General features: G+C 36.4%; 1 protein-coding gene across 1 annotated transcript; it reads left to right on the top strand.

Moving 5' to 3' along the window:
- Positions 1-13465: 13465 nt before the first annotated feature.
- On the top strand, positions 13466-17996 carry LOC107484720 (WD repeat-containing protein YMR102C-like). Its single transcript, XM_016105263.3, has 7 exons — positions 13466-15001; positions 15371-15461; positions 15546-15703; positions 16197-16248; positions 16401-16480; positions 16596-16689; positions 17242-17996. The coding sequence occupies exons 1-7, from the start codon at positions 13466-13468 to the stop codon at positions 17994-17996; spliced, it is 2766 nt and encodes a 921-aa protein (XP_015960749.1).
- The last annotated feature ends 6752 nt before the right edge of the window (positions 17997-24748 follow it).

Raw genomic sequence — 24748 nt, 5'->3', positions numbered from 1 at the left:
TGGAAAGAGTTTACCATGGTGGGGTGTCTCCCACCTAGCACTTTTAGTTTAAGTCCTTAAGTTGGACATTTTGATGGAGTCCTTGCTAGGGTGGCTTATGCTTGAACTCTTCTTCGAATCCCCACCAGTGTTTGCACTTCCAATAGCCTCCGGGGTCCCAACTTAAACGTACAAGGCTTTCAAGGGGGCCCAAGCAAGTGGCAAGGCCCCTAAGTTGATAGTGCTCTATGTATGTTCCGGGGTCCCATACTTTGTATGTCAATTCTTGATCTTCGTGCTTCCATTTGAGTGGCAAACTCATTGAATTCTCGATTAGGCCTCCAAACATTCTCCTAGACCCACGCAATTTGGTTCTACACCATCCATTGCCATTCAACCTTGAGCAAGTGCCCATCATGAACTTAGAGTGATGTTTCCAACCATTACTTACTCCTCAATCCACAAAGAGCTCTAAGTTGCCCATCCGTCTTAAGTAAACCATATTCAAGTGGGAAAGTAAAGATTAGAGATAAGGATTTTACCTACTTGAATGTTATGTTGGATGGTGACTTCGGAAGGGGTGGTCCCAATGATCTTGCAAGCTCCACTCCCTTGTACTCTTCCTTGATTACCTTCACCTCTTCACAAGCTTCTTCAAATTCAACCTCATCCTCTTGGTGGCTTCTTTCAAATTCATTCTCTTCTTCATTGCTTACCAATGGCATGTGAGGGGATTCAGTCGTAGATAAGACCTCTTCCAATCTTTCATTACTCATACTATGCCTTGGAGGTTGCGCATCATCCTCCTTAACATCATTTTCAAGTTTAATGGGAGAGACTTCAACAACTTCCACAAGATCATCAACAATATCACTTGGTGTGGAAGTGTTCTCAAGCTTGAAATCCACCTCTTGTTTAACTTCCTTTAACTCTTCAACCATTTCTTCTTTCTCAATGATCTCTTCCTCCTTCACTTGTTGCAAGACATATCCCATCTCCTTGTCCTCGTGTTGGGATCTTAAAATCTCCTTCATGCTCATCTCTTCAATTGATTTCTCACATTCATCAGTGGAGATGCTTTGCTTGTTGTATGAATCCCAAGAATCTATCTTTTGACGGATGGTTGCTTGAAGTCGATCCATTTCTTCCTTGAAACGATCCCTTAATTCTTGTTCCGCTTTACTAACATAAGTAGGATCATATTGCTCTTGGATTAATGGACATTGATATGCTTCCATGGAGGTCTACGGCGGAGAGGGGAATTCATGATATAGTTAGAAAGGGGATTCATTAAAGCTTTGAGGTGGGAAGTTATTTTGGTTATTAGTAGAGGGTGGAATTATACGGGACGTAAATTCTTGGAGGGTAGAGGTGAAACTCGTGAGTGCGGTTTATAGCTCTTCTTGCTCTTGAAGAATGATACCAAGTGTATCATTCATGGGGACTTGGGTTGGAAGGTAAAGATGTTGGAGTGGTGGTGATTCAAGGGTTGCTTGTTCATAGTCGTCACAAGGGTATGCATAGGGGGAATATAGACTTGGATCATATGTAGGCAATTGGTGGAAATAAGATGTGGGTTGAGAATATGGTGTATAGAATGATGGTGGTTGAGTGGTATAGCCATGATAAGAATCATCATATCTGTAGGAATGATATGCATTATAAGAAGGATTACCATCATAGTAACTTGAAGGGGAAGGTTGCCATGATGATTGCTCATATGGATGTGGTTCCCTTCCTAAGAATTCATCTCTCCCATAATGTGAGCCATCATTCAAGTTTTCCTCGCCTACAACGTAGTCATAGTTATATCTGGAATCACAAGGACGAGAATTCATAGTGGCAAATAGGAACAAAACTAATGAAGATCTAATGAAAACTAACAAACAAGCAAAAGACAAATATATCTACAATATTCACATATTTACATTAACCAAAAACATGGCACTCATGTGCACTCCCCGGCAACGGCGCCATTTTGATGAATGAATTTTTGCCGGTATAGAAATTATCGAGTAATCAATCGTAGTATAGTCTAAACCGAATTGTGATAACAAAGGAGTGTTGCTTCACTTAGTTAACCCCTAATTATAGAGGAAAGTCAAGTAAAAGTAACTAACTTAAGTCACAAGTCCTAGTCTTACCCTAGGGAAGTCTAGCTTTAGTGCACTCTAAGTCAATTATCAATTCTCAATTCTTGATCAACAATTGACATCCATTATTCAAGTGTCTCCAATGACTCAACCACTAGGCCAAGTGAGGGGGTGCTACTCCATATCTAAAGTTGGCATTTTCTCAAACACTTGGAGAGCGAGAATGAAAGACATAGTAAAATTGAGAGGAAATTTAGAATCAAAGTAATTCAACACAAGAAATCAACAATAATCAACAATGAACAACAATGAAAATGAGATCTTCAATGAATTAATAGAATCCAAAACAACAAAGTTAAATCTAAGATCTATGAGAATTAAACAATTACAAACACTAATTGAGATTAGAGAAGATGATCTACAACATGAACAAAGTAAAGTGAGAGTTGCAATAGATCTCACCAAGGAATGGTTGAGAATTGAGAAAATGAAGATGAATCCTAGAGAGAGGTTGGAGTTTCTCTCTCTACAAATGTAATTAACTAAAAATATCTAAGAAAACTTGTAAAATGAGTCTATGGATGTGAATGTGTGTTAATCCCCTTCAATCCTTGGTTCTTATATGCAATTTGGCGCCAAAGTTGGTTGCTGAAACCTTCCAAAATCGCCAGGCACGTGTTGTAATAACAGAATCACGTGCGGACTACGACGCGTGCGTGCACGGTACGCGTGCGCGTCCCTGGTCGATTCTGCAATGTGCGCGCGGGCGCCTTGTGCGCGTGCGCGTGCTTAGTCGAGATCAATTCTTTGGCTTTTGTGCTTCCCTCCACTTGCATGCTTTCTTCCTTGCTCATTTTGATGATTGAATTTTTTTGACGGTTTAGAATTTCACAAATGAAATCTCGTTGAAGTATAGTCTCTAAACCAACAATAATCCTTTCATGCAAAAATTTATTTGTCACAAGTACAAATCCCTAATTTTATAAACTGAAGTATTCAAACCTCAGGTCGTTCTCCCTAGGAATTACAATAAAGTGTCTTGTTATTGGTTATGAGTTATTTTGGGGTTTTGGATAAGAAGCATGAAAAGTAAATGGAAATGAAAATAAACTAACAACTATAAAAGGCTCTTGGCAAGGTATGAAATTAGAAGTCCTATCCTAGTTATCCTTCTCAATTGTGATGAGAATTGTTCATTGCTACCACTTAGTTAACCCTTACTAAATAAAGGAAAGTCAAGTGGATGAATTGACTTGAGCCACAAGTCCTAGCCAACTCCCAAGGAAAGACTAGCTTTAGTGCCCTCCAAACCAATTAGCAATCTCTCCAATTACCAATCAACAAAGGAATTAGATAACTCAAGTGTTACTAATTACTCTACCTAGGCCAAGAGGAACAAAATCTAACTAATAGCTATAAGAGACATTTCATCAAACACATAGAGTGCAATAGAAGTAATCATTATTAAATGCAAGAATTAAAGGAATCTACAACTACAAAAACAAGAGATCAACAATAGAAAAGCAAAGAAGACACATTTAGTATGAATTACCTCTTATTGAATTGGAAGAATGTAGAAGGAACAATACTAGATCTACAAAAAAATATAAGAACAACATGAAGGGAATTACAACAAAAGAGTAGAAGAAGATGAATGTAGCAACAAAGAATTAAGAAGATAGAAGTAGAAGAAGATGAATTAAAATCTAGATCTAAGAACTAAACCTAATCTTAATCCTAATCCTAGAGAGAAGTGAGAGCTTCTCTCTCTAGAAACTACTTCTAAAACTAAACTATGCTAAACTAAACTAATGGTAACTAACATGTGTTTCCCTCTTCATTCCTTGGGTTAAACAGCGCGTTGGATTGGACCCACAAGGCTTTAGAATTCGCTGGCCACATTTTGCTTTAAGTGAACCAGGTGGCAGCAACAGCGCGTGCACGTACTATGCACGTACGCGCCACCATACGTGTAGCAACTATGGAAAATATTATATCGTTTCGAAGCCTCGGATGTTAGCTTTCTAACCCAACTGGAACCGCATCATTTGGACCTCTGTAGCTCAAGTTATGGTTGTTTAAGTGCGAAGAGGTCGGCTTGATAGCTTTCCGGTTCTTTCATTTCTTCATGAGTTCTCCAACTTTTCATGCTTCTTTCTTCATTCCCTTGATCCAATCTTTGCCTCCTAAACCTTAAATCACTTAACAAACATATCAAGGCATCTAATGGAATCAAGGTGAATTAAATTTAGCTATTTTAAGTCCTAAAAAGCATGTTTTCACTCTTAAGCACAATTAAAGGAGAATATACAAAACCATGCTATTTCATTGCATAAATGTGGGAAAAAGGTTATAAAATCCCCTAAATCAAGCATAAGATAAGCCCTACAAATGGGGTTTATCAAGAGGCGCGGCGGTGGTGGGGACAGACGCTGCTACAGGTGGCACCGGCATGCTAGAGCTCACCTGAGACGAAGAGAACATGAGCTTGAGCTTGATTTGTTCTGCAAACTAGAAAAAATGAGAGAGATAGGGGCTATGTTCTACTGGTTCAGTGTTTAAAAGAGAGGAGAAGAAGGATAAGGTAGCTGTGGCGGTTAAGGTGGCCGGCAGTGATGCTGTGGGTGAGGAAAGGAGAAGAAGAAGTAGCGCGTTGATGGAGAAGAAGGGTGAGGAATGTTGTGGGCTGGGTTTATCTCATTTGATTTGTGTGGTGTGAATGGAGCTCGGGTAATGGTAAGTTTAGATTATTATTTTCGACAGAAAATTTTAAATTACAGACGGAAAATTTGTCTATAATAATTTTATAAAAAGCAGTGTTTTTGTTTAATTAATTACAGACGGATTTTCCGTCTGTAATCATTTCCCACGAAAAAAAGTTAATTTTTCCGACAAAATTATCAACGGATTCTCTTTTCCCTCTGTAATTTATGCTAATTCATTTTTTTTGTTTTCCGACAAAAAATCTCTCTAAAATTCTGTCTGTATTTCCGTGGGATAAAATCCATCGGAAATATCTGTCTGTAATAACTAGTTTTCTAGCAGTGTGTTTTGGGCAAAATTTTATTTGCACTTTTCTTTGAGCCCTAACACACTTCCACCCCCCTCCACCCCTCTATTTTCTTGCTTCTTCCATGTTTTTCCACTTGTTTTACTTAATCTTCATTGCATTTCATTTTCATTTTAGTTATTATATTAGTTTTACTTTAGTTGTTTCTATTTAAATAAATTTCAAGTGTTTGTTTGATGTTTGATTGGATTGCTTGTTGATTAAATTTCATCAATGCACTTATACTTTGCTTTAAATAATAGTTCCTAGTGGATTTGACAAATCATGTTTTGACTATACCACTAGGACAAATTATGTAAGTGCATTGAGTTGAGCAAATTGAGTTGAAATTACTTCTTCATCATGATTTTTGAAGTTAAATCCCTCAAATGACAGATACTTGCTCCTTGTTAATGCTTTGCATTTGGTTGAGTGACTCAACTTGATTCTTATCAAACTTGGCACTTTTTGTAACAAGTATCTTTCCATGAGACTTTTTCTTTATGTTTCATGATGAATAACGAGTTTTTGGTGCATTATTGAATTGGTTATTGTTAATTGTGCTATCTTCTATCAATTTTGCACTTTCACATGCACAACTTCAATATCCAATAATTCCTAAACTTAATTCACTCTTGTGGTAGTTGCCTAAGTATACTTGTCCTCAATTGATGTTCATCTATTGCTTGTAACTTAGGCCATTTAATTGAGGAACTCATGTTTACCTTTTTGATCGTGTGGATGCCATTTTAACTGGCCGTTGTGTGTGTTCCAACCGCGCGCATAATTGGAATGCACACATGGCTCATTTTTCATCATACCACACTACTATGCAAACTTCCTCAATTAAATGTTTATTTGTTTTCTTTTATCTCCAAGTATACAATGTATTTTCTCCCTCCTTTACCCTTTTGTGCTGCTTGCCCTATGACTCCTAATTATACTTTATTTATTCTTTTTGAGGATGAGAAATAAAGGCAAGGAGTCGGGAGAGGAGGAGGACACTGAGAAGGGAGACGCCGAGATTGCATTAGACTTGGCAATCTCCATGCAACCTGAGCCCCCGCATCCACCAGCTGAAGGTTGATCCCTTTAGAGCCATTCTCCCCAGATCGTGTTTATGCACGGAGGACTGTGCAAAGCTTAAGTGTGGGGGAGGATTCGCCATTTTGAGGAGTAAACTTTCTTTTCCCAAACACTTTGCACTTTTAATATATATATATATATTGCATTTTCATGGTATATATAGTATAGATATTGGTTGTAATTGGATGTTGTGAATAGCATGTGCCTAGTTCAATTTTATCCTAATTATTCATGTTATTTTTGGTTGTTGAAAATTAGGAAGAGAACTAGGAAAGATTTTTTAAATTACATCCATCACAACATATATACATACATATATAGGAAATAACTTTGGTGAAAAACAACAAAAGAATTTTCAAGAATTTTGTTTCAAGGGCATTCTATTGAATTGATTTGGAAAATTATTTTTAAACTTGCTTGAATGATTTTTTATGGAACATAGAAGAGAGATAGAACAAAGCAACTTGTGAGTTGTTGAGCCTTAATGAGTGGTTACACATTTTTTAGTCACTATTTTTGTTCATTGTGTGCTATGCTCCTTCTATGATTGTAATATTGGTTTTGCTTAATTCTTTATTTTCAATGTTTGATGTTTTGAATGCATTTAGCATGATTGAGACCATTTTTTGTATTAAACTCACTCACCCATATGGACCTACCCTTCATCTACCTTTGTTAATCCCTTTTGAGCCTCTTAATCCCATATGTTCTAATTGTTAGCACATCACAAGCCTAAGCGAAAAATCATGAATTACCTTGAATTGCATCTTTGATTAGCTTAGGTTGAAAAGTGTATTTCATTTAAGTGTGGGGAAACTTTTGGAAAATATTGGTAATGAATGAAGAAGATTGTATTGGGTATGCATTGAAAAAAAAATTGGAAAATGGGTGCACAATAATAATAAGATGGGACAAAATTCATCCCAAAGAAAAAGAAAAAAAATGAATGATGAATAAGAAATGCATATGTGGATTTGGAAGAAAAAGATGCATGAATGTGTATAAAAAGTGTGATTATGGGAAGTTAGGGTGCATATTTTGTTATTTGGTTGAGTTGGACACTTGAGCTAATCAAAGACCCAATTCCTTAGTCCACTTAGCCATATTTATCCTACCTTAACCCTGACCCCATTACAACCCTCTAAAGACCTCATGATACTTGCACTCATGCATCACATATTTTGTTGATTGTTAGATGAAAGGCAAAACCTTGAAAGCATGATTAGGAGGAGACTTGAGTGAATTGACCCTAAACACCGAGCATTGAGAGTGTATACACACCTAGTGAGGGTTTGATCACTCAACTCTATGTTTACATACCTCTTATCATGTATTCTTGCAAGTTGCTTCATTTTTTATGAGTAAATCAATTCTTTAGATTTTTTATTGCATTGAGTTATTTCTTTGCCTAGCCCTATATGTCTATACACTTGCTTAGAATTTGATTGTTGCATTCACCAAATCAATAGGACATTATAGATAGATAGATATATATATAGTATATACATACTTGCATGCACAGAGGTAGTTGCATTCAATAAGTTGTTTCCCTTTTGATCATTCTCCTTGTTTAGTTTAGCATGAGGACATACTATTGTTTAAGTGTGGGAGAATTTGATGAGTCCATATTTGACGATATATTTTAGCTTGAATTGGATGGATTTCATCATATAAACTCACACTTATTCATTAAAATAGCATACTTTTGTGTTTGATCCCTAAATTGAACCTAAATGTGAAAACATGTATTTTTATGCTTAAATTGATCAATTTAATTCCACTTTTATTCCATTCGATGCCGTGATATATTTGTTGAGTGATTTCAGGTCCTAGAGGCAAGAATAGTTTGGTAGAAGTGGAAGAAAGCAAGCAAAAAAGGAGAAAACATGAAGAAAATAAATGAGAAAAGCATCTCAGTCTGTGCCCACGCACAGGGGTCAAAATCAGGACATATGCATTGGCACACCTTCTGTGCCCACGCACAGGGGTCAAAATCAGAACCTGTGCCCACGCACAGGCTGTGCCCATGCTCAGGGCATAATGGAAATCAGGACCTGTGCATCCGCACAGGTCCTGTGCCCACGCACAGGAGGAAAATCAGCATCTGTGCCCATGCACAGACCTGTGTGTCTGCACAAGTACCAGTGCATGCCTCCATTAAAAATGCACGTGACTCGCGTTTTTGGGGCTTTCTTGGTCCATTTTTGAAGGCTTGGGGGCTGAAATGGAGGGCTATATGAAGGAGCAACAACACATAACAAAGAGAGCCATCTTAGATTAGGAAATTCTCTCTTAGGGTTATAATCAGGGTTTGTAGCATTTTATACTTCAAGTTTGATTTTGGATTCTAGCAACTTTTATTGTAAGTATTCCTTTAATTGTCTCTTTTAATACATTGCTTGTTCTATATTTTCTCTTATTTTCATCTCTCTTGTCAATATTTGCATACTCTTGCAATTTTGGATTTCTAGTTGTTTAATTTGATGTTTGATGGCTTTTATATGTTTGTTGAGTTGCTTTTATTGATTTTGATCATTTATGGTTCATAGCTTTCATTAATTTACCAATTTTGCCATGTTTTATGTTTATGCCCTCTATGTGTTTGATGAAATGCCAATTTTGATTATGGGATAATTTCCACCCCTTGGCTTGGGAAAATGAGTATATGGATTACTAGAGCCATAATGTCCAACATTTAGTGATAATTCTTGGGTTGTTAGTTATTATTGTTCCCACTAACGCTAGCTTTTTATCAACTAGTTTGTGGATTAATGACAACTATGCGCACTTAACTTATCCTTTGATGTTAAGGGTTGACTTAGTGAGATTAATCCATCACAATTGTCATAGTTGTGGTTATGGCAAGGAAGGGATTCCATAACTCATCCCAAGTCAAGGTTTCATGTATGTTTTAAATCACATTTTCATCACTTTATAGTCTTACTTGTTTATATTGCATACATAGTTCTTTTATTCCTTTATTAGTTTATTAATTGCAATTTTACCTTGTTCTTTAATTCCTTTATTGTTGACTTCTTCATTGAAAACACCCCTTTGCTTCTCACAACCAAAATTGTGTGCGCTCATTGGCATTAGTTCCTAGGGAGAACGACCTGGGAGACTAAATACTGTCGGTTTACATTTGCTTTGAATTGTGACATCTTTAGATTTTAATTTGATATTGGTCAATTGTTGGGTTTGGAACTATACTTACAACGCCAATCCAATCTTATTTTGAGATAAATTCTGAACCCGCTTTAGGCCTCTCATCAGCTAACTTGAAGTAACGTTAGCACACTAACGTTGGCACCATTCTTTGTGTAGCAACGTTGGTAGGCTAACTTTGGGCCACCAATGTTGCTCCCCCCTTCCTTGGCAACGTTATTAGCAATGTTAGTGAGCTAACTTAGGCCACTAACGTTGCTTCCCTTCTCCTTGTGCCAGTGTTAATGGCAACGTTAGTGGAGCCAACTTTGGCCACTAATGTTGCCTTCTCCTCCTTTGCAACGTTAACCATAGCGTTAGTAGGCTAACTTTGGCCACTAACGCTATAGCCTCTTTTTCTTCTTTTCCTTTGCTTTGCTTCTCCGTACCTATCATCAACCTAACAAATGCATCAAAGCTTTGCCATAATCACAAGATAATGCATCATTCATTGCATTAAGAAATTCTTGAATCAATCTCATGAAAATTCTTATAATTCACAATGTTTGAATGAATTAAGACATGCATACATTACTCATCCAAATGCTTGCTTATTTCCTAAGAAAGTGCAAGAAACCAAGTAAAAACTAATGAAAATGGCTTGTGAAACTAGCCAAAAATGCCTAGGCATCAGTATGGTGTCATTATTTTTTGTTTTGTTTATTTCTTTTAATAGCAATTGAATGCAAAAGCTAAATTAGTATTTGACTTACTTTATTCATGTAAACTTGAAAATAGTTACTAAACTAATAGACGATAGTAGATAAAATTTAAATTCCAATAAACTATTTAAAGTGTTGATACACAAACTAAAGATCAGATAAATCACATAATACAATCTGAATAATATATAATACACAAACATTGATGAAGTACATAATACAATCTGTATAATACAAAAAACAAGTAAAGTAGATCATCGGTGCTGGTCATCCAGGTAATGCAAGTGATGCCTAGTGCCACATAATGGAGGATGTGTCTGCCGAGGGGGTCTACTAAGTCGTGGAGCTGGAGGAAGCTGTGCGTGTGGTGGGGGATCTTGTGAATGCGATGGTGGAGGTGGTGGAAGGGGTGGAGGATATGGGGACACATGAGTATCATAGTACTGTCATATATGGATATGGCTGTGTCTGGTAATAAGGCTATACAGGTGGATAAAGTGGTGCGGTAGCATCGGCTGGGATGTAATCATCAATGACCGTAGTTGACCGATCGGAGTGTCACATACTGAGCACCAGGGTGAACATCTGTGCCGTATGAGGTGCTAGGCCCCGGTAACAAGTAAGGAACACATAGCGAGGTAGATGCAGGAGCAAATGAATGATGAAAACCCTGTCCGAGACTCTGCTCTCTGCCCGTGTAGAATTGCTCCACAATATACTGCATGGTTTGCTGGTCATTGGTATGAATCTAAAATGCCTCCTCAAACTAGATCTCCTCGACCATGGAGGCCTCATGACGACTACTCGATGCACCAAGTTCCATATAGCCTGGTAGGGTCGCAAAAAGATCATCCCGAACTGGCTCGATTTGTGATCCGGTGGTGGTGATGGTGGTGGTGGTGGTGGTGGTGACTGGTGAGTCCTATTCGTGCGGCTAGTATGTCACCGTGCTCCTCCTGCCGGACATACTCTGCCTTCTTCTCAGACTCGACATCTAATCACTCCCTGTAAGGCCTGACCTACTCCCTCTGGGGCCTTGCAACTCCACTGTGGTCCTTAGCACCTCTCTCTCTCCTAGTCGGGCTCCAAGTGTTTGCTCGAACCTCCACAGCATGCTTACGATGAGTAGGGACATCCCAAGGAAGGTCAAGCACGTCCCTAGACAGACTAGCGGTAGGCTTTACGTCATCTGAAAGAGTAAAAAGTATGGGATCATCAAGCAGGTCCTGGCTGAACAGATGTCTAACGCAGCAAGCTTGCTAAAACCACTCCCAATACTCCAAAGTAGGACAGTAGTCAGTGAATGACTGAATAGAGATCCTATGGCCTTCCTCAAACCGAGCCCTCCATCTATCATATCACTGCTGGTGACGAGTGGGCCACCACACATTCTCGTCCCATTCTGTGGTGGTCATAAACCGGTTGACATTGACTGAGTCTCTAGGCACCGGCTGCTTGCCATCGAACTGGCATTTCACTCGGTCATCATAGTGAAACTCAATAATGTTGAAGCAGATAAGGGAAACAACACTCATCCATGTCCCCCACTTTGTCTCCTTTCTCAACCAGTCTGGACTAATGGCCTGCAGGGTTAGATCGTGGTATGGCATCAATAGGAACTACAAAATAAAGTGTTATATAACATCAAGTTCAGTTCATTACATAGGAGAACTAATCGTTTAGAGACAACTAAGTAAAACACTTTCACGTACCTCATCCAATTGTACCTGATCCAACGAAAGACACCATCGGAGGACTCGCTAGTCAAACTGGTCCCTACTATACTAGGTCATACCTATCAACCTGTGGACATATGCAACAATAACAATCTCTCAATTTATGAAAAAAACTTTTGAATTATATACATAGAAAGTACAATAACTATATATGAAAATAGTTACCTCACGACCAACAAAAATGTTAGAATCTGTCTCTCGGGTAGACACTACTAAGAAAATCTATGGTAGATCTATGAGACCAGTAGAGTAATACATCCAGTAATGTCGGTGATAGATCGATGTTCTGAAGAGCATAAGGAGTGGTACGTCCAGGCAAGCATAGCGGATTCCAAGACAGATTACGACACCTTTTGAAGTCCTCTAACAAAAACAGCCACCAGATATGAACCTGATTGTTTGATTTGTCTATCATCAAGCAACCCCCGATCAACAATAGGATGTAACACCTCGTGTATTGTCGAAGGGTGGTTGCATCTGTAGTAGCTGGCATATAATGTACTCGATCCCTCAGCCACGTTAGCTTGATGGAGAATGACTCCTTCCACTGCGCCCCCTATTGTTGAGCATGAGGAGACCTGACACTGAGGAGTTCCTCTACCCACTCCCAAGTCGGGTACTGGTACCATGTGTGGAAATCACGTAAGCACCCACCCACTAGCTCTCTGTGAGTGCATAACCCGACGTGGTATGCAATGTCATGCAGGATGATGGTGCACTCACCCCAAAACAGGTGAAAAGTGTGGGTCTCTGGATAACAACGCTTCACAATTGTAGTAATTGGGGAGTTGTCAAAGACAATGTCCCTAAGTTACACCGTGTCACCAAACCTAACCTCCTTCAAGTAAGGGAAAATAGCGTCGGGTAGTGCAAGAGTGTGGGTTACTCGTCTAGGGAGTAGTAGGCGAGGCTTCTGTTAAAAAGTAAAACATTTTAATAACAAATCTATTTTAATTATAAAGATTTTTATTTCGAAATAAATAGATAAAAATAATAATAAACAATTATTTCATTTCAGAATAATTAACTTTAAAAAGTCAACTATTTAAAAATTTTATCTAACATCATTGCAACAAATATCCAATAAAACAAGTTATCTAACATACTCAAAATTAAAATTAAAAATACAAAATTTGATTAAAAAAATAAAAAAATATCATTTACTAAATAACAACACTAAAATGAAAGTCGATCGCTCTCGTAATTTGCCAAATCAAATTCAAATGAATGGTATAATCATCTCATGCATCTGTGCACACCATAATATCCGAATATCTTAAAAATATCCAAAAAAATGTCCGATAAAAAAAATGAAGGTTAGGGATATCTGCAAATAAAATATTTATCTATATCCGTAAATAAAATAAATCCCTTAGACGATGCACTATGCATATAAGTAAGAGATATAAATAGAAATATGTTGACCGTTTCTTTGCCTCCAAAATTCATAACGATAACTCCCAACCAACCTTTTCTGCTTCCCTTAATTTCCTCTCTTCCACTTTTTTACCTCAAAACCTCGAAGCAGAAAAACATCTTTAAAGAATTTAAAAAAATAATGTAAAATTAAGTATATTATAAACGATAATCACTTCCATTCACTGGTTTGGCACTCTAATTATCCACCGCTACTTCCTAGAGCCGCCGACGACCACCATGGAACGCAAGAAAACGCTGACGATGAATTGGGCCGGCCTCAGCGACGACAACGAGGACGAGCACTTCTTCGAGATCACTAACCGCCTCAACACGATTTGTCACCGTGACTTGGCTTCTTCCTCCGACGACGATGAGGAATTCGAAGACCCCCGCACATCGTTCTCCGCAACCATGTCTACCACACAATATCGAACATTCTCACGAATGTTTACAAGAACAGCCTCCATTCAACCCACCCCCAATTACGACATTTGGATGGCTGCACCAGGATCCATCACAGAAAGACGAAGAAGATTACTTGGAAGCATGGGATTGGATGAAAACAAAGTCTCATTAAAGGTCACCAGTTTCGCTCTTGATCGTGCTGTCACCAAGAAGCTCGATAAAATGAATAAGAAGGCTCCTATCCCTATTCCTGTTCCGCCTCGTTCTACAACAAGGGCCCCACGTTTGTTAGAAGAAGTGGCTGTTGGTTCCTCTCCTTCCCTTCCTTCCATTTCAGAAGAGCAAGAAACGAAGCATGCCCCTGTTTTGTTCTGCTTGGTGCGATCACGTTCCGAAGGGGATATTGAGATGATTTCCATGGCGAAAGCAAGGAAAGAGGAGTTCATTGGGAAGGTTTCGAAGCAGCGATTAACAAGAACCTCGTCGGAGATAGTAATGCCTCGTGCTAAGATGGTCCCCGCCGCAATGGTCCTGAAGGATCCTGCGGAGGTGAAGGCAAGGGTGGCCAATCATAACCGGAAGTCTTCGACGGCGGCGGGGGCAGGAGTGGGGGCTTTCTTTCTGATAAAGAATTTGGATACCGGGAAGGAATTTATTGTGAAGGAATATAGCGAAGACGGAATGTGGAATAAACTAAGTGATTTGCAGACGGGGAAGCAGTTAACGATGGATGAGTTTGAGAAAACTGTGGGGCATTCGAAAATTGTCAAGGAAATGATGAAGCGAGCCAAGGTGGGGAAGAAGGAAGGTATAGGAAAGATATTATCATCGAGTTCGATTTCAAAAAGTTTGAAATTAAGCAAGAAAAAGGGAGCTTCGTTCATAAAGAATGTGAAAGGTGCTGCAAGTAAAAGTTTTGGCGGGGAGAAGGAACTTAAAGAAGCTGGAGGAATTCTATCACAACCAGTGTCGGCAGAATCGAAAGCAACACAACAAGGGAAGAATGATTGGGTGAAAGTGCGACAAATTGGAAAGTCAGAGAAGGAGCTTTCGGCATTACATTTGTGTCAAGAGTTTCAAGCACATGAAGGAGGGATTTCGATCATAAAGTTTAGTTTGGATGGAAGGTTTTTGGCAAGCGGCGGAGAAGATAAAGTAATTCATGTGTGGGAAGTACAAGAATGCGGTCTTACGCCGTCTATACCAGGGCAAACAGAGGCTCCACCAGACAAGAAGAAAAGAGGGAAAGGGAGCTCAATTCCAGATTGGGTACAAGTCCCTGAGTTTGTTTTTAACCTTTCGGAGAAGCCATATTGCTCTTTTAACGGTCATTTGGATGAAGTCTTGGATTTGTCCTGGTCCAAATCAGTAAACATACCAAACAAACAAGACAAAAAGAAAATAACAATTTCTATGCTATTCCGATGTTATTTTCCACATAACAATGGGAATTAGTCACGGCTCCACTTCCTGAAAATTCTATACAGTCTGCCACCTCTGTTGTTCTATGCTGGAATAATCTCATTTCTTCTCAACCAAATATTTCATATAACAAACTACTTTTTGCGCATTTCTTTCCTCGTAGGCATAGAGCTCTCCAACACTTAACTGTTTCTATCAACTAAAATATTACATTTTCCAGAGTTGGGGAAATAGTGATACACATCTAATAAACGGTTTTAATCTAACGAAACAGAAAAGTCAATCACTTTTTTTATTGTTGAACTCTGCCCACAGTTACTTCTATCCTCTTCGATGGACAAAACAGTGAGATTATGGGACCTAGAAACTAAAGCATGCTTGAAGTTCTTTGCACACAACGACTACGGTAAGAATACTTCTTAACTTTTGTTAATCAATTTAATAATGTCAATATTTTTTGCTTTAATTCTTATCGAATTGTGCGTGGCAGTAACTTGCATACAGTTCCATCCTATAGACGAAAATTATTATATTAGTGGCTGCCTTGATGCTAAGGTTAGAGTATGGAACATCCCTGCACGTCAGGTTGTGGATTGGACAGACATCGAAGAAATGGTTACTGCAATTACTTACACCCCGGATGGCCATGTACGCTTATTTCTTAACCGGACTATGTTAGTTGTATATACAAAATTAGGTATTAAATTATTTATTTTTAAAATATATATTAAAAATAAATTAGTTAAACAATTTATATATTTATACACAAATATATGGTGGTTGATTTTTTATATAAATATAATACTTTTGTTTCTTGTATTATTTTTTCTTTTATGTTTTTATATATTGGCTAGAGTAAACTAATACTTCGTCTAATATATTCGATTTTCTATAAATTAATTTTTGAAGGAAAAAAGATTAACATCCTAACTCTTAAAAAGATTAATTTCAATATAGTTTTTATTCCATCTTAGTGCATTTTGTTATCTAATTAAGTCATTGAAGCAATTAAGGTGTCATTTTTAGCTTTCTTTCAAAATCTATGTTGTCATGATTTTGATAAGATTTCATAATTATGCGTTTACCTTGGCAAATAATTTACATTCTCTTTGATCATTATTGTCATCTTTTATTATTGTAGGGTGCTATAGTTGGTACGATTAAAGGGGATTGCCGCACTTTCAAAGTACAAGGTGTTAATTTTTCTTCTTCTTGTCAATTATCAATTATTACTAATATTTCTATTTAATGTGGAATTTTTTTTATAAATTTTAAGTCTTATCATGTTATATTACTAGACGGTCTCACATTTCTTAATAAATTCTTGTTTCATTATGATTACCAGATCACCAGTTAAGTGACCCAGGGACAATTAACTTCACACAGAAGAAGAAATCTCAGATTAAAAAGATTACTGGTTTCCAAGTAAATCTTTGCTTCATGTGACTAAAATAGCAATTATGGTTTCTTTTTTTTTTTTGGATAATATTTTTTTTCCCTTCAAGAAAGCAAACTAACTTGCAGCTTATCATTATAATAGTTTGCCCCAAGGAACACATCAGAAATTCTTATTACTTCAGGCGATTCTAGGATAAGAATAGTGGACGGTTCAAAAGTCCTTCACAAGTTCAGAGGTGATATTTTGGATTGTCTTTTTCTTCTATTTAAAACACTGTGATTTAAATACTAAAAAATCGAAATCAATCTCCATATTTCTTTAATAGTTAATTTATCTCTGATTTATGTAACTCAAAATAGAAAACATTAAAGTCTTTATTTCTGAAACAATGAAACTTATGATAAAATATAGAATAAATATATTTTTGGTCTATGATCATTTGTTCGAAAGATAAAGTTTTTTTTTTAATTTAAAAATTTCTAATCAATTTCTAATCATTTAAGTAATTAATCTAAACAATTCTTGTTATTGATTTAAGTGACTCTAACACCATAGTAAGTTACTCTTTGGAGGAGTACTTAAACTAATTATTTGAATAATTAGAAATTGATTATGAACTTTTGAATTGTAGAAAATTTTTTTTAAATTTGGTACAAATAGTCAAAGACCTTTATTCTAAAATATATTATCTGTCTTCTAAAAAAGGTTGAGAGACTAATTCGGTAATTTTTTCTTAATTTCCTATTAACCAATAGAAAGTGCAACTAATAAATATTGTTAAAAGCAGGTTTTCGAAATGGAAATAGCCAAATTGCAGCTTCATTTAGTCCAAATGGAAGATACATAATCAGTGCAAGTGAGGATTCTCAAGTATTTGTTTGGAAATATGAAGAGCCTCGTAATGCAAACGCTGCAAAAGCTAAGACTATAACCGTGACCCAATCTTATGAACAGTTCCAATGTAAAGATGTAACAGTAGCAATACCATGGCCTTGTACAATTAAGAGTGATCCATCACAAGCGCCAGTGATTAACAACGCAAAAAAGAACACAAAACGCGGCGGGGATGATAATAAGAAAGCGTTGCCTCCTCTTCCAAAGAAAAACAATAACCACGGAAATAACGGAACTGATGGTAACGTAGCCTCGGCCGCACCGGATCACGACTCTTCAGCATATTCAAACGCAGAATCAGGCGTTGGAGATTCATCTAATAAAGTTGAGGCCACAGTAGAAGGTGATGGCACTTCTCAAGAAGAAGGTGAGGCAGTTTCTAGGGATAATTCAGGATTAGGTGATTCAGTTGCATCAAGTTCTGCACCAAATGGTCATGGCGATTCATCTGCTACAACTGCTGCTACTGCATCTTCAAATTTTTTGTTAAGTGATGTTAGCAACAATAACCCTGCTACAATGAATCCTTCAGCATGGGGCTTGGTGATTGTGACAGCTGGCTTTGAAGGTGAAATACGGTGTTACCAAAACTTTGGGTTGCCAAAAAAATTGGGGCTTCAAGCCAATCTTTTCGGAGGCCCTACATAACATATTTTGTCACCCGAAGAGTTGCCCTTTTCATTTTGTTTTGATGAATGTAATTATTATTATTATTATTATTTTCTATTAGATTAACATATTTTGTCACGACAAGAGTTGCCTTTTCCATATATCTTCCTCTAGTTAGTACGTAGTAGTGTACTAGTGTGGTAGGATATGAGCAACAAAAGACAAATACCAAAAATACAAATGACGTTGATATGGAAGAAACATTACAAATAGTGAATTTTCTTCTTTTCCATTTCTTTCTTTCTTTTATTTTGCTTTTTAAAAAAAAATGGCATAAACTTGTTTCAATTATGTAATGGTGTAGTTATTAAATTCGGACTTACCTAATTGAACGATTCAATTGAAAAATTGATATAATAGTGTTATATTTATAAGTATTTTTAGTAACTACTAATCAAGTTAGTTTAAATTTAACAAAAATTACTTATATAATATGTGCATATATTTTTGTCGTATTCTTTTTCTTGTTGCTATAACATAAAAATTTTTGTTAATATTAATAGAGAATGAAAATATTTGTACATAATACAAAAATTTTTACACATAATACAAAAATATATTAATATAGTATAAAAAATTTTTGCTACACAATTAAAAAATTACCTCTACATCTGTTTGGTTTTTTTGCTCTTTTCTATATTAATTTTTTTATCTAATAATTTTGCAATAATGCTAGAAAACTAGGTTCCAACCAAATACTCTTGGGCCGGGATCCAAAACCCACTTCACTTCAGCCGAATCCCAAAATTCACCCTGTCCAAAGCCCTACTATTTCCTTTCACTATTTTACCGCATCGGATTTTGAAACCATTCACGGCTGCCCCAGAATAGTAGGATCATCGGACAAACCTTGTCTCTGACTTCATTTGACGCCACGCCTCAGCCCACCACACCTCTGCCCAACGTACCAGAATGGCGTGATTCTCCTATCCCCTTGTAGCTTCTCCAATCTCGGTCGCGGTGACGGACTCCCACCCAGGTTTGTCGAACGAATAGGTTCTGCTCACGGAGGCCGCGCCGCTGCTACTACATGCCGGTGTTGGCAGCGCCGTTGAAGCCTCCTGGTGCAGCTCTGCTGAATGCCATTGGACAGCCACTTCTCCAGCCTGGAAACCTCCCTTCATCTCACTGATTGGTAAGTATTTAGATGTTGCTTCTGATTTACTCTTCAGGTTTTTGAAAGAGGATTTGGACATGGTGTTGTTATAGTGTTTTCGGTGATTTTTTAGGGATTGGAGGTATCTGTTATGTTGTATGTTATGTTGGATACTTCAGGTACTAGTACTGGTAGTAGTATGAGATATTCGTAAAATTTGATGAATCACTGGTCGTTTTGATAAATATCAACTGAATATTTCATTCGTGGGTTCTGTGTGCTTTGATTGATTGCTCTTGGATACCCTAGCTGATGTTCTTCCTTGTAGTTTGGCAGTTTCGCAAAAGGGTAAGTTAGTGATAAGTAAGTATGTTTTTTTTCCTAATTGAACTTGGGTTTAAACTTGATTATGTGAAATTCTAGCATAAAAAAATTGATTTTTTGGGACAGATTTATTGGAGGTTTAATAACATCTATTGGAGTTTTAACTGTATAGTTCTTTTATTATAGATTGGGGTTTTTGCGTTTTTTTTATATCATAGGTTGGATGATTTTTCGTTTATGCAACATGTATCTTCCTTTCAAAAAGTTTATACTCATGTTCTTTTGTTTGGATAGCTGAATTCTGTTTACAAATGCTAAGTTGTAGTATGTTTGTAAATTGCTATAACTAGAGATTGGATGTTGCTGAATTTAGAGAGCGAATGATGTTGTTATCAAGAGTTGGATTTTACGGAATTGCATATGATTAGAGATTTTTTATATCATGATGTACCAAGTTAGATTCTGCATGTTACAGGTTCTGTCTGAATTGTTCGATTCTACATTGACATATTCCCCTGTTTTCTTTTTTATATGTGGTTTGGGAATTAGGAAAAAATTAGTTTAAATTTGCTTGAATTGAAGTTAGGTTTGAGTGTAGTTATTTAAACATGTTGCAAGGGTGAAATTTTTCCTAATTTGTTAGATGTTTCATATCAACTAAAACGGATGTTCATTTTAATTAATAGGTGGATGGTTCTTTTCAAATTAAATTGGATGTTGCATTTTATCGTGAATAAATGGAATTTATTTGATTCTGCATACTGTGTGTTTATGTTTTGATGTTATTTTACAAGGCTCCATTGTAAAAGGATCATTGGTTATGCAACTGTCATACTATCCATAACTGGATATTACAGGCAGGGAGCATGGTAAATCAGTCACATATAACAAGTTCCGCTACACCGATCCAGAATACTAATGAATGATGATGAAGTAGCAAGTGGTTCTTTTATTTTGAACTTGATAGATTCATTACAAAAATAGTATCTCAAAATCAAAGAAAATGCAAAAATTTACCCTTATGTATGGACTTCCTATATTGTTGTATATGATGACTTTGGTTTATAGACTGCATATAGATGGAGAAAGCTTCTAAAAACTGAGGACGGAGTAAGGAATCTTCAAGAGAAACTACGAAAGCTTGTTGAAGCTGAAGAATCTGATCCTTCTACTTTTAAGAATCTCCTAATTTGTCTCTTTTTTTTGGTTTTTTTTGAGCTTGTGCATGTTGGTTTTGAGTTTCAATTATTATATCTCTATTTATATATTTGAACAATTGTAGACTAGATGCATATTTTTTAGTGTTAAAGTCAAACCAATGGAAGTGATTGTATTTTTCATTGAGTTCAAGAGGAAAGATGAAGAATAATTACAAATTTTTTTCCTTCTTTTGTGATACTTATATTCACTATCAATTGAATCATCTTTAGTAAAGAATAAATATAAGTAACTTCTGTTAGGCACTTAATTATTTTTGCAAAAATATAAGTGGATGTTACTTCTGTCAAGTATCAAGATGTATAAAAGTCATGTGAATGAAAAACAAAAAAAGAAATATCCTACAAAAGTAACTATAAATTTGTCATCATGCTACGATGCAATGAAAGGAATCATAATATTCATTCAATTTATCTATACAATTTGCAACACTATAAATACAGGAATTCAACATTGACCAAAATTAATACAAGAAAAATCATCCATTTAGTATAAAAAAAACATCTATTTGTTTAAAAGAAACATGTGATGTTATTCAATTAACTTTTTGCATAAACATTTAAGTTACCTACAAGAAGAAAGATCCTAAGTAGAATTAAAATAAATACATCCAATTTTTAAAGTATTGTAAAAATTCACAGCTATAAGTCAAGAAAAATTTCAAAATTTATCAAAAGTGTCTCGATCGGTAACATCATCACATGTGTTAAAAGATATTGGTTTGACAAGTGATCAAAGTTTTTATTCTTCATTGATCATTGTAGTATCCGCCCAATTTGATGCACTATTCTTGCAAGGAATGCTTGGGATATTTATGTAGAAATTCACCTAAAAAAAATTTACATCGAAAAACATCAATATACAATAAAAAAAAACGTTCAACTAAGAGTAAACAAAAACATCCACAATTCTATACTAATTACACTAAGAAAATGTGCATAAATGTATGCAATTGCAGCAGTTCCTCCATTAATTCAAAAGAAAGTCAATTAAACCACTTCAAATGAATTCAACAGCATATTCCATCAATTCAATCAGTAAACTCAGAATAGGTCCAAACACTTTCAGGTGCAATTTTTCAAAAACAAAAAAAAAATCGTCAGTAAACTCAGAATATTTTTAATTTTTCAACAAAAGCGTCAGCAATTTTCAACATAATCACAAAACTTACCCAATAGTTTCAGCAACATATTCACGAAATTGGGAAGTAAAACAGTGAATTTTCACCCAATCAAACAATTTTCACACAATCTCAACCGCCAATTCTCCATTAATTCAGCACAAAAGAGCAAATCATGAATACAATTAATTCTAGCAGCAGTTATACCAAATCAACAATTTCAATACTTTCGACTCAAATGCATTCAGCAGCAATTTTCAGCAATACAATTCAATCCAAACACTTTTCAAAACCTAATAACCTAAGCTAATCATATCATACAACCTAAATCCACTAAAAAAACTAAGCTGAACTAATCATGAAATTGATTGAAAATTAAACCTAAATTCAAATCAAAATTAAACCAAATTAAACTAAAATAAAGGAATTAAAAAACTTGAGTTTGTTCAAAACCTGTACAAAATAACAGAGTAAGAAATTACTAAAAAGGAGGAGGTTGCAGCGGTAGTGAAGATAGGCAGAGTGCGTCTCCAAGCTCGCTAGAAGGAGGAAGAACAGGGACTATTCTCTATTGCGTCAAAGCTTGGCTGAGCTCAGGAAGCTTTGGCTATTCTACTGGTTCAGTGTTGGAGAGTGAGACAGGGTGGCACAGAGCGAGGGGCTGGAGCTAGTGTTCGGTGGCCTTGGAGTTGCTGGCGGTGACAAATTAAGGGCAGGTGCGAAGGTCTGGTTCGTGGAGAGAGAAGAAGGTTGGTATGGCTGAGGAGGACAAAGAGGGCTTCGCGCTGGGTGGTTCGATGGCGATGACAATGGAGAGAAGTGTGGATTGTGCGGCTGTGGGAGTGGGAGAGGGAGAATGGAGGAAGGATTTCTGTGTGGCTATGGCAGTGTGAGAGAAAGGGAGGAATTTCTATCGCTTTTTAATAAGGGTTTATTTAATTAGTTTTTAATTATTCAAATTTTGAGTTTAAAAATTTAAAGTTAATTATTAAATAGAGTTGTTTAAAAAATTGGGTGGTTAATGTTGGTTCCTTATACTTTTTCATAATTTTTATGTTTTGTTTTAATAATACTTGATATTTTAAATATATTTTGTTGGTAGGATAAATCAATGTATTAGATTTTTGACACTTCAAAAATTTATATGCTAAACACTACAAAATTTTAGTACTATGTACTAAAATTTCTGTACTCTAAACTAAAATTTTTGCGTTCGATAATTTTACTGAACATGAAGATAATGTTGATGATGAAGAAAAAACAAGATAAAAAATAAAAAGAAAAAGAAATTAAACAAGAAAAAAAGAAAAAAGAAGAAAAAATATCAAATGAAAGAAAAAATAATGTGCGTATATATATTTATGTGACTTGGTTAAATTTGGTTAAAAATATACTTCAACGCATAACATTTCTGAATTCCATAAATCAATTGGTGATCCAAATCATTTAAATAATTAGATTGATGATTTATATATGTAACCGATGTTGAATTAGTTTTTTTTTTTTGAAAATAAGAGCTCAACACAACAAGGTGGAGCAAAAAGGTCCAGACAAAAACCCAAAGAAGCTAAAAACAATAACACAATCCGATCTCGAAGTCATCTCCGGCACAGCCATAAACAAGTAAAAGGATCTACACCCCTCCACTCGTTAGCGCTAATAAAGGTCATGTTGATAATTTCTTCAATGCCTTTACTTATATTCTGAAAGAGCCTCCTATTTCTTTCCAGCCAAATGTTCCAGAGAATTGTACAGAAGCACCTCAATCTTTTCTTTTGGTTCTCTTTACTACTCGGTTCCTCTGTCCAGCTTAAATAATGCTCTTTCATTGAACCCGGATAACACCATTGTTGGCCGAAAGCTGAAATCCAAGCACTCCACACCTGCCATGCAAAATTACAGCCTAGAAACAAGTGATGTACATGTTCCACCTCATTATTGCAGAAGACACAAATATTATCTTCCTGAGTAATAACACCAAGTCGACTTAGCATTTCGTTTGTGTTTACTCTGCCTATTAGCACAAACCAAGTAAAAAGCTCCACTCTTGGTGGGACCAATCCTTTCCAAATAGTCCTGGTAAAGCTGAAGCTGATTTTCTCCTCCGGTATCAGTTCTTCCTGCATCACCTACACAAATGAGTTAGTTGAATAAACACCTTGCCTCTCATATTTCCACACCATTTTATCCTCTCTGTTATGTGCTAGTTTCACAGGTCTCAAGGCCTCATGCAATTGGCTCAGAAGTTCTAATTCACATTGAAATAGCTCACGCCTCTATTGGAAATTCCAAATCCACTCTAACCCATCCCAAAACCCACAGTCTCCTATAACAGATCCTCGTTGGTTTGAAACAGAAAAAAGTCTCGAAAATCGATCCCTTAGAGGTCCACCAATAAGACAAGAATCCTCCCAAAACCGAGTCCGTTGCCCATCGCCCACTTCCATTGATAAGCCTGTGATCAGCTTATCCCTAATCTGTTGATTCATGTCATGTACTCGGCAAATATCCTTCCATGAGCCTCCTCTAGTAGGTAGTAGTTGAGTTGAGAGTAACTCATTTGGGTTCAGATTATAGCAGGAACACTGATGAGCGGATAATTTATACGCTTTTTGGCATTGTTTTTAGTATGTTTTTAGTATGATCTAGTTAGTTTTTAGTATATTTTTATTAGTTTTTAGTTAAAATTCACTTTTCTGGACTTTACTATGAGTTTGTGTATTTTTCTATGATTTCAGGTATTTTCTGGCTGAAATTGAGGGACCTGAGCAAAAATCTGATTCAGAGACTGAAAAGGACTGCAGATGCTGTTGGATTCTGACCTCCCTGCACTCGAAGTGGATTTTCTGGAGCTACAGAAGCTCAATTGGCACGCTCTCAATGGCGTTGTAAAGTAGACATCCTGGGCTTTCCAGCAATATATGATAGTCCATACTTTGCCCAAGATTTGATGGCCCAAACCGGCGTGGCAAA

The sequence above is a fragment of the Arachis duranensis genome, chromosome 4, assembly GCF_000817695.3.
Source record: "Arachis duranensis cultivar V14167 chromosome 4, aradu.V14167.gnm2.J7QH, whole genome shotgun sequence".
Lineage (NCBI taxonomy): Eukaryota > Viridiplantae > Streptophyta > Magnoliopsida > Fabales > Fabaceae > Arachis > Arachis duranensis.
Note: the sequence above shows the minus strand (reverse complement) of the source record. Positions and strands in the feature narration are given on the sequence as shown.

What these genes read in the sequence shown, in the direction of transcription:
- LOC107484720 (XM_016105263.3), top strand. Translation starts at nt 13,466, where the DNA reads ATGGAACGCAAGAAAACGCTGACGATGAATTGGGCCGGCCTCAGCGAC. An exon ending in ATTTGTCCTGGTCCAAATCA is followed by an intron (nt 15,002 to 15,370) that starts GTAAACATACCA and finishes CTCTGCCCACAG; the next exon opens with TTACTTCTATCCTCTTCGAT. An exon ending in CCGCACTTTCAAAGTACAAG is followed by an intron (nt 16,249 to 16,400) that starts GTGTTAATTTTT and finishes TATGATTACCAG; the next exon opens with ATCACCAGTTAAGTGACCCA.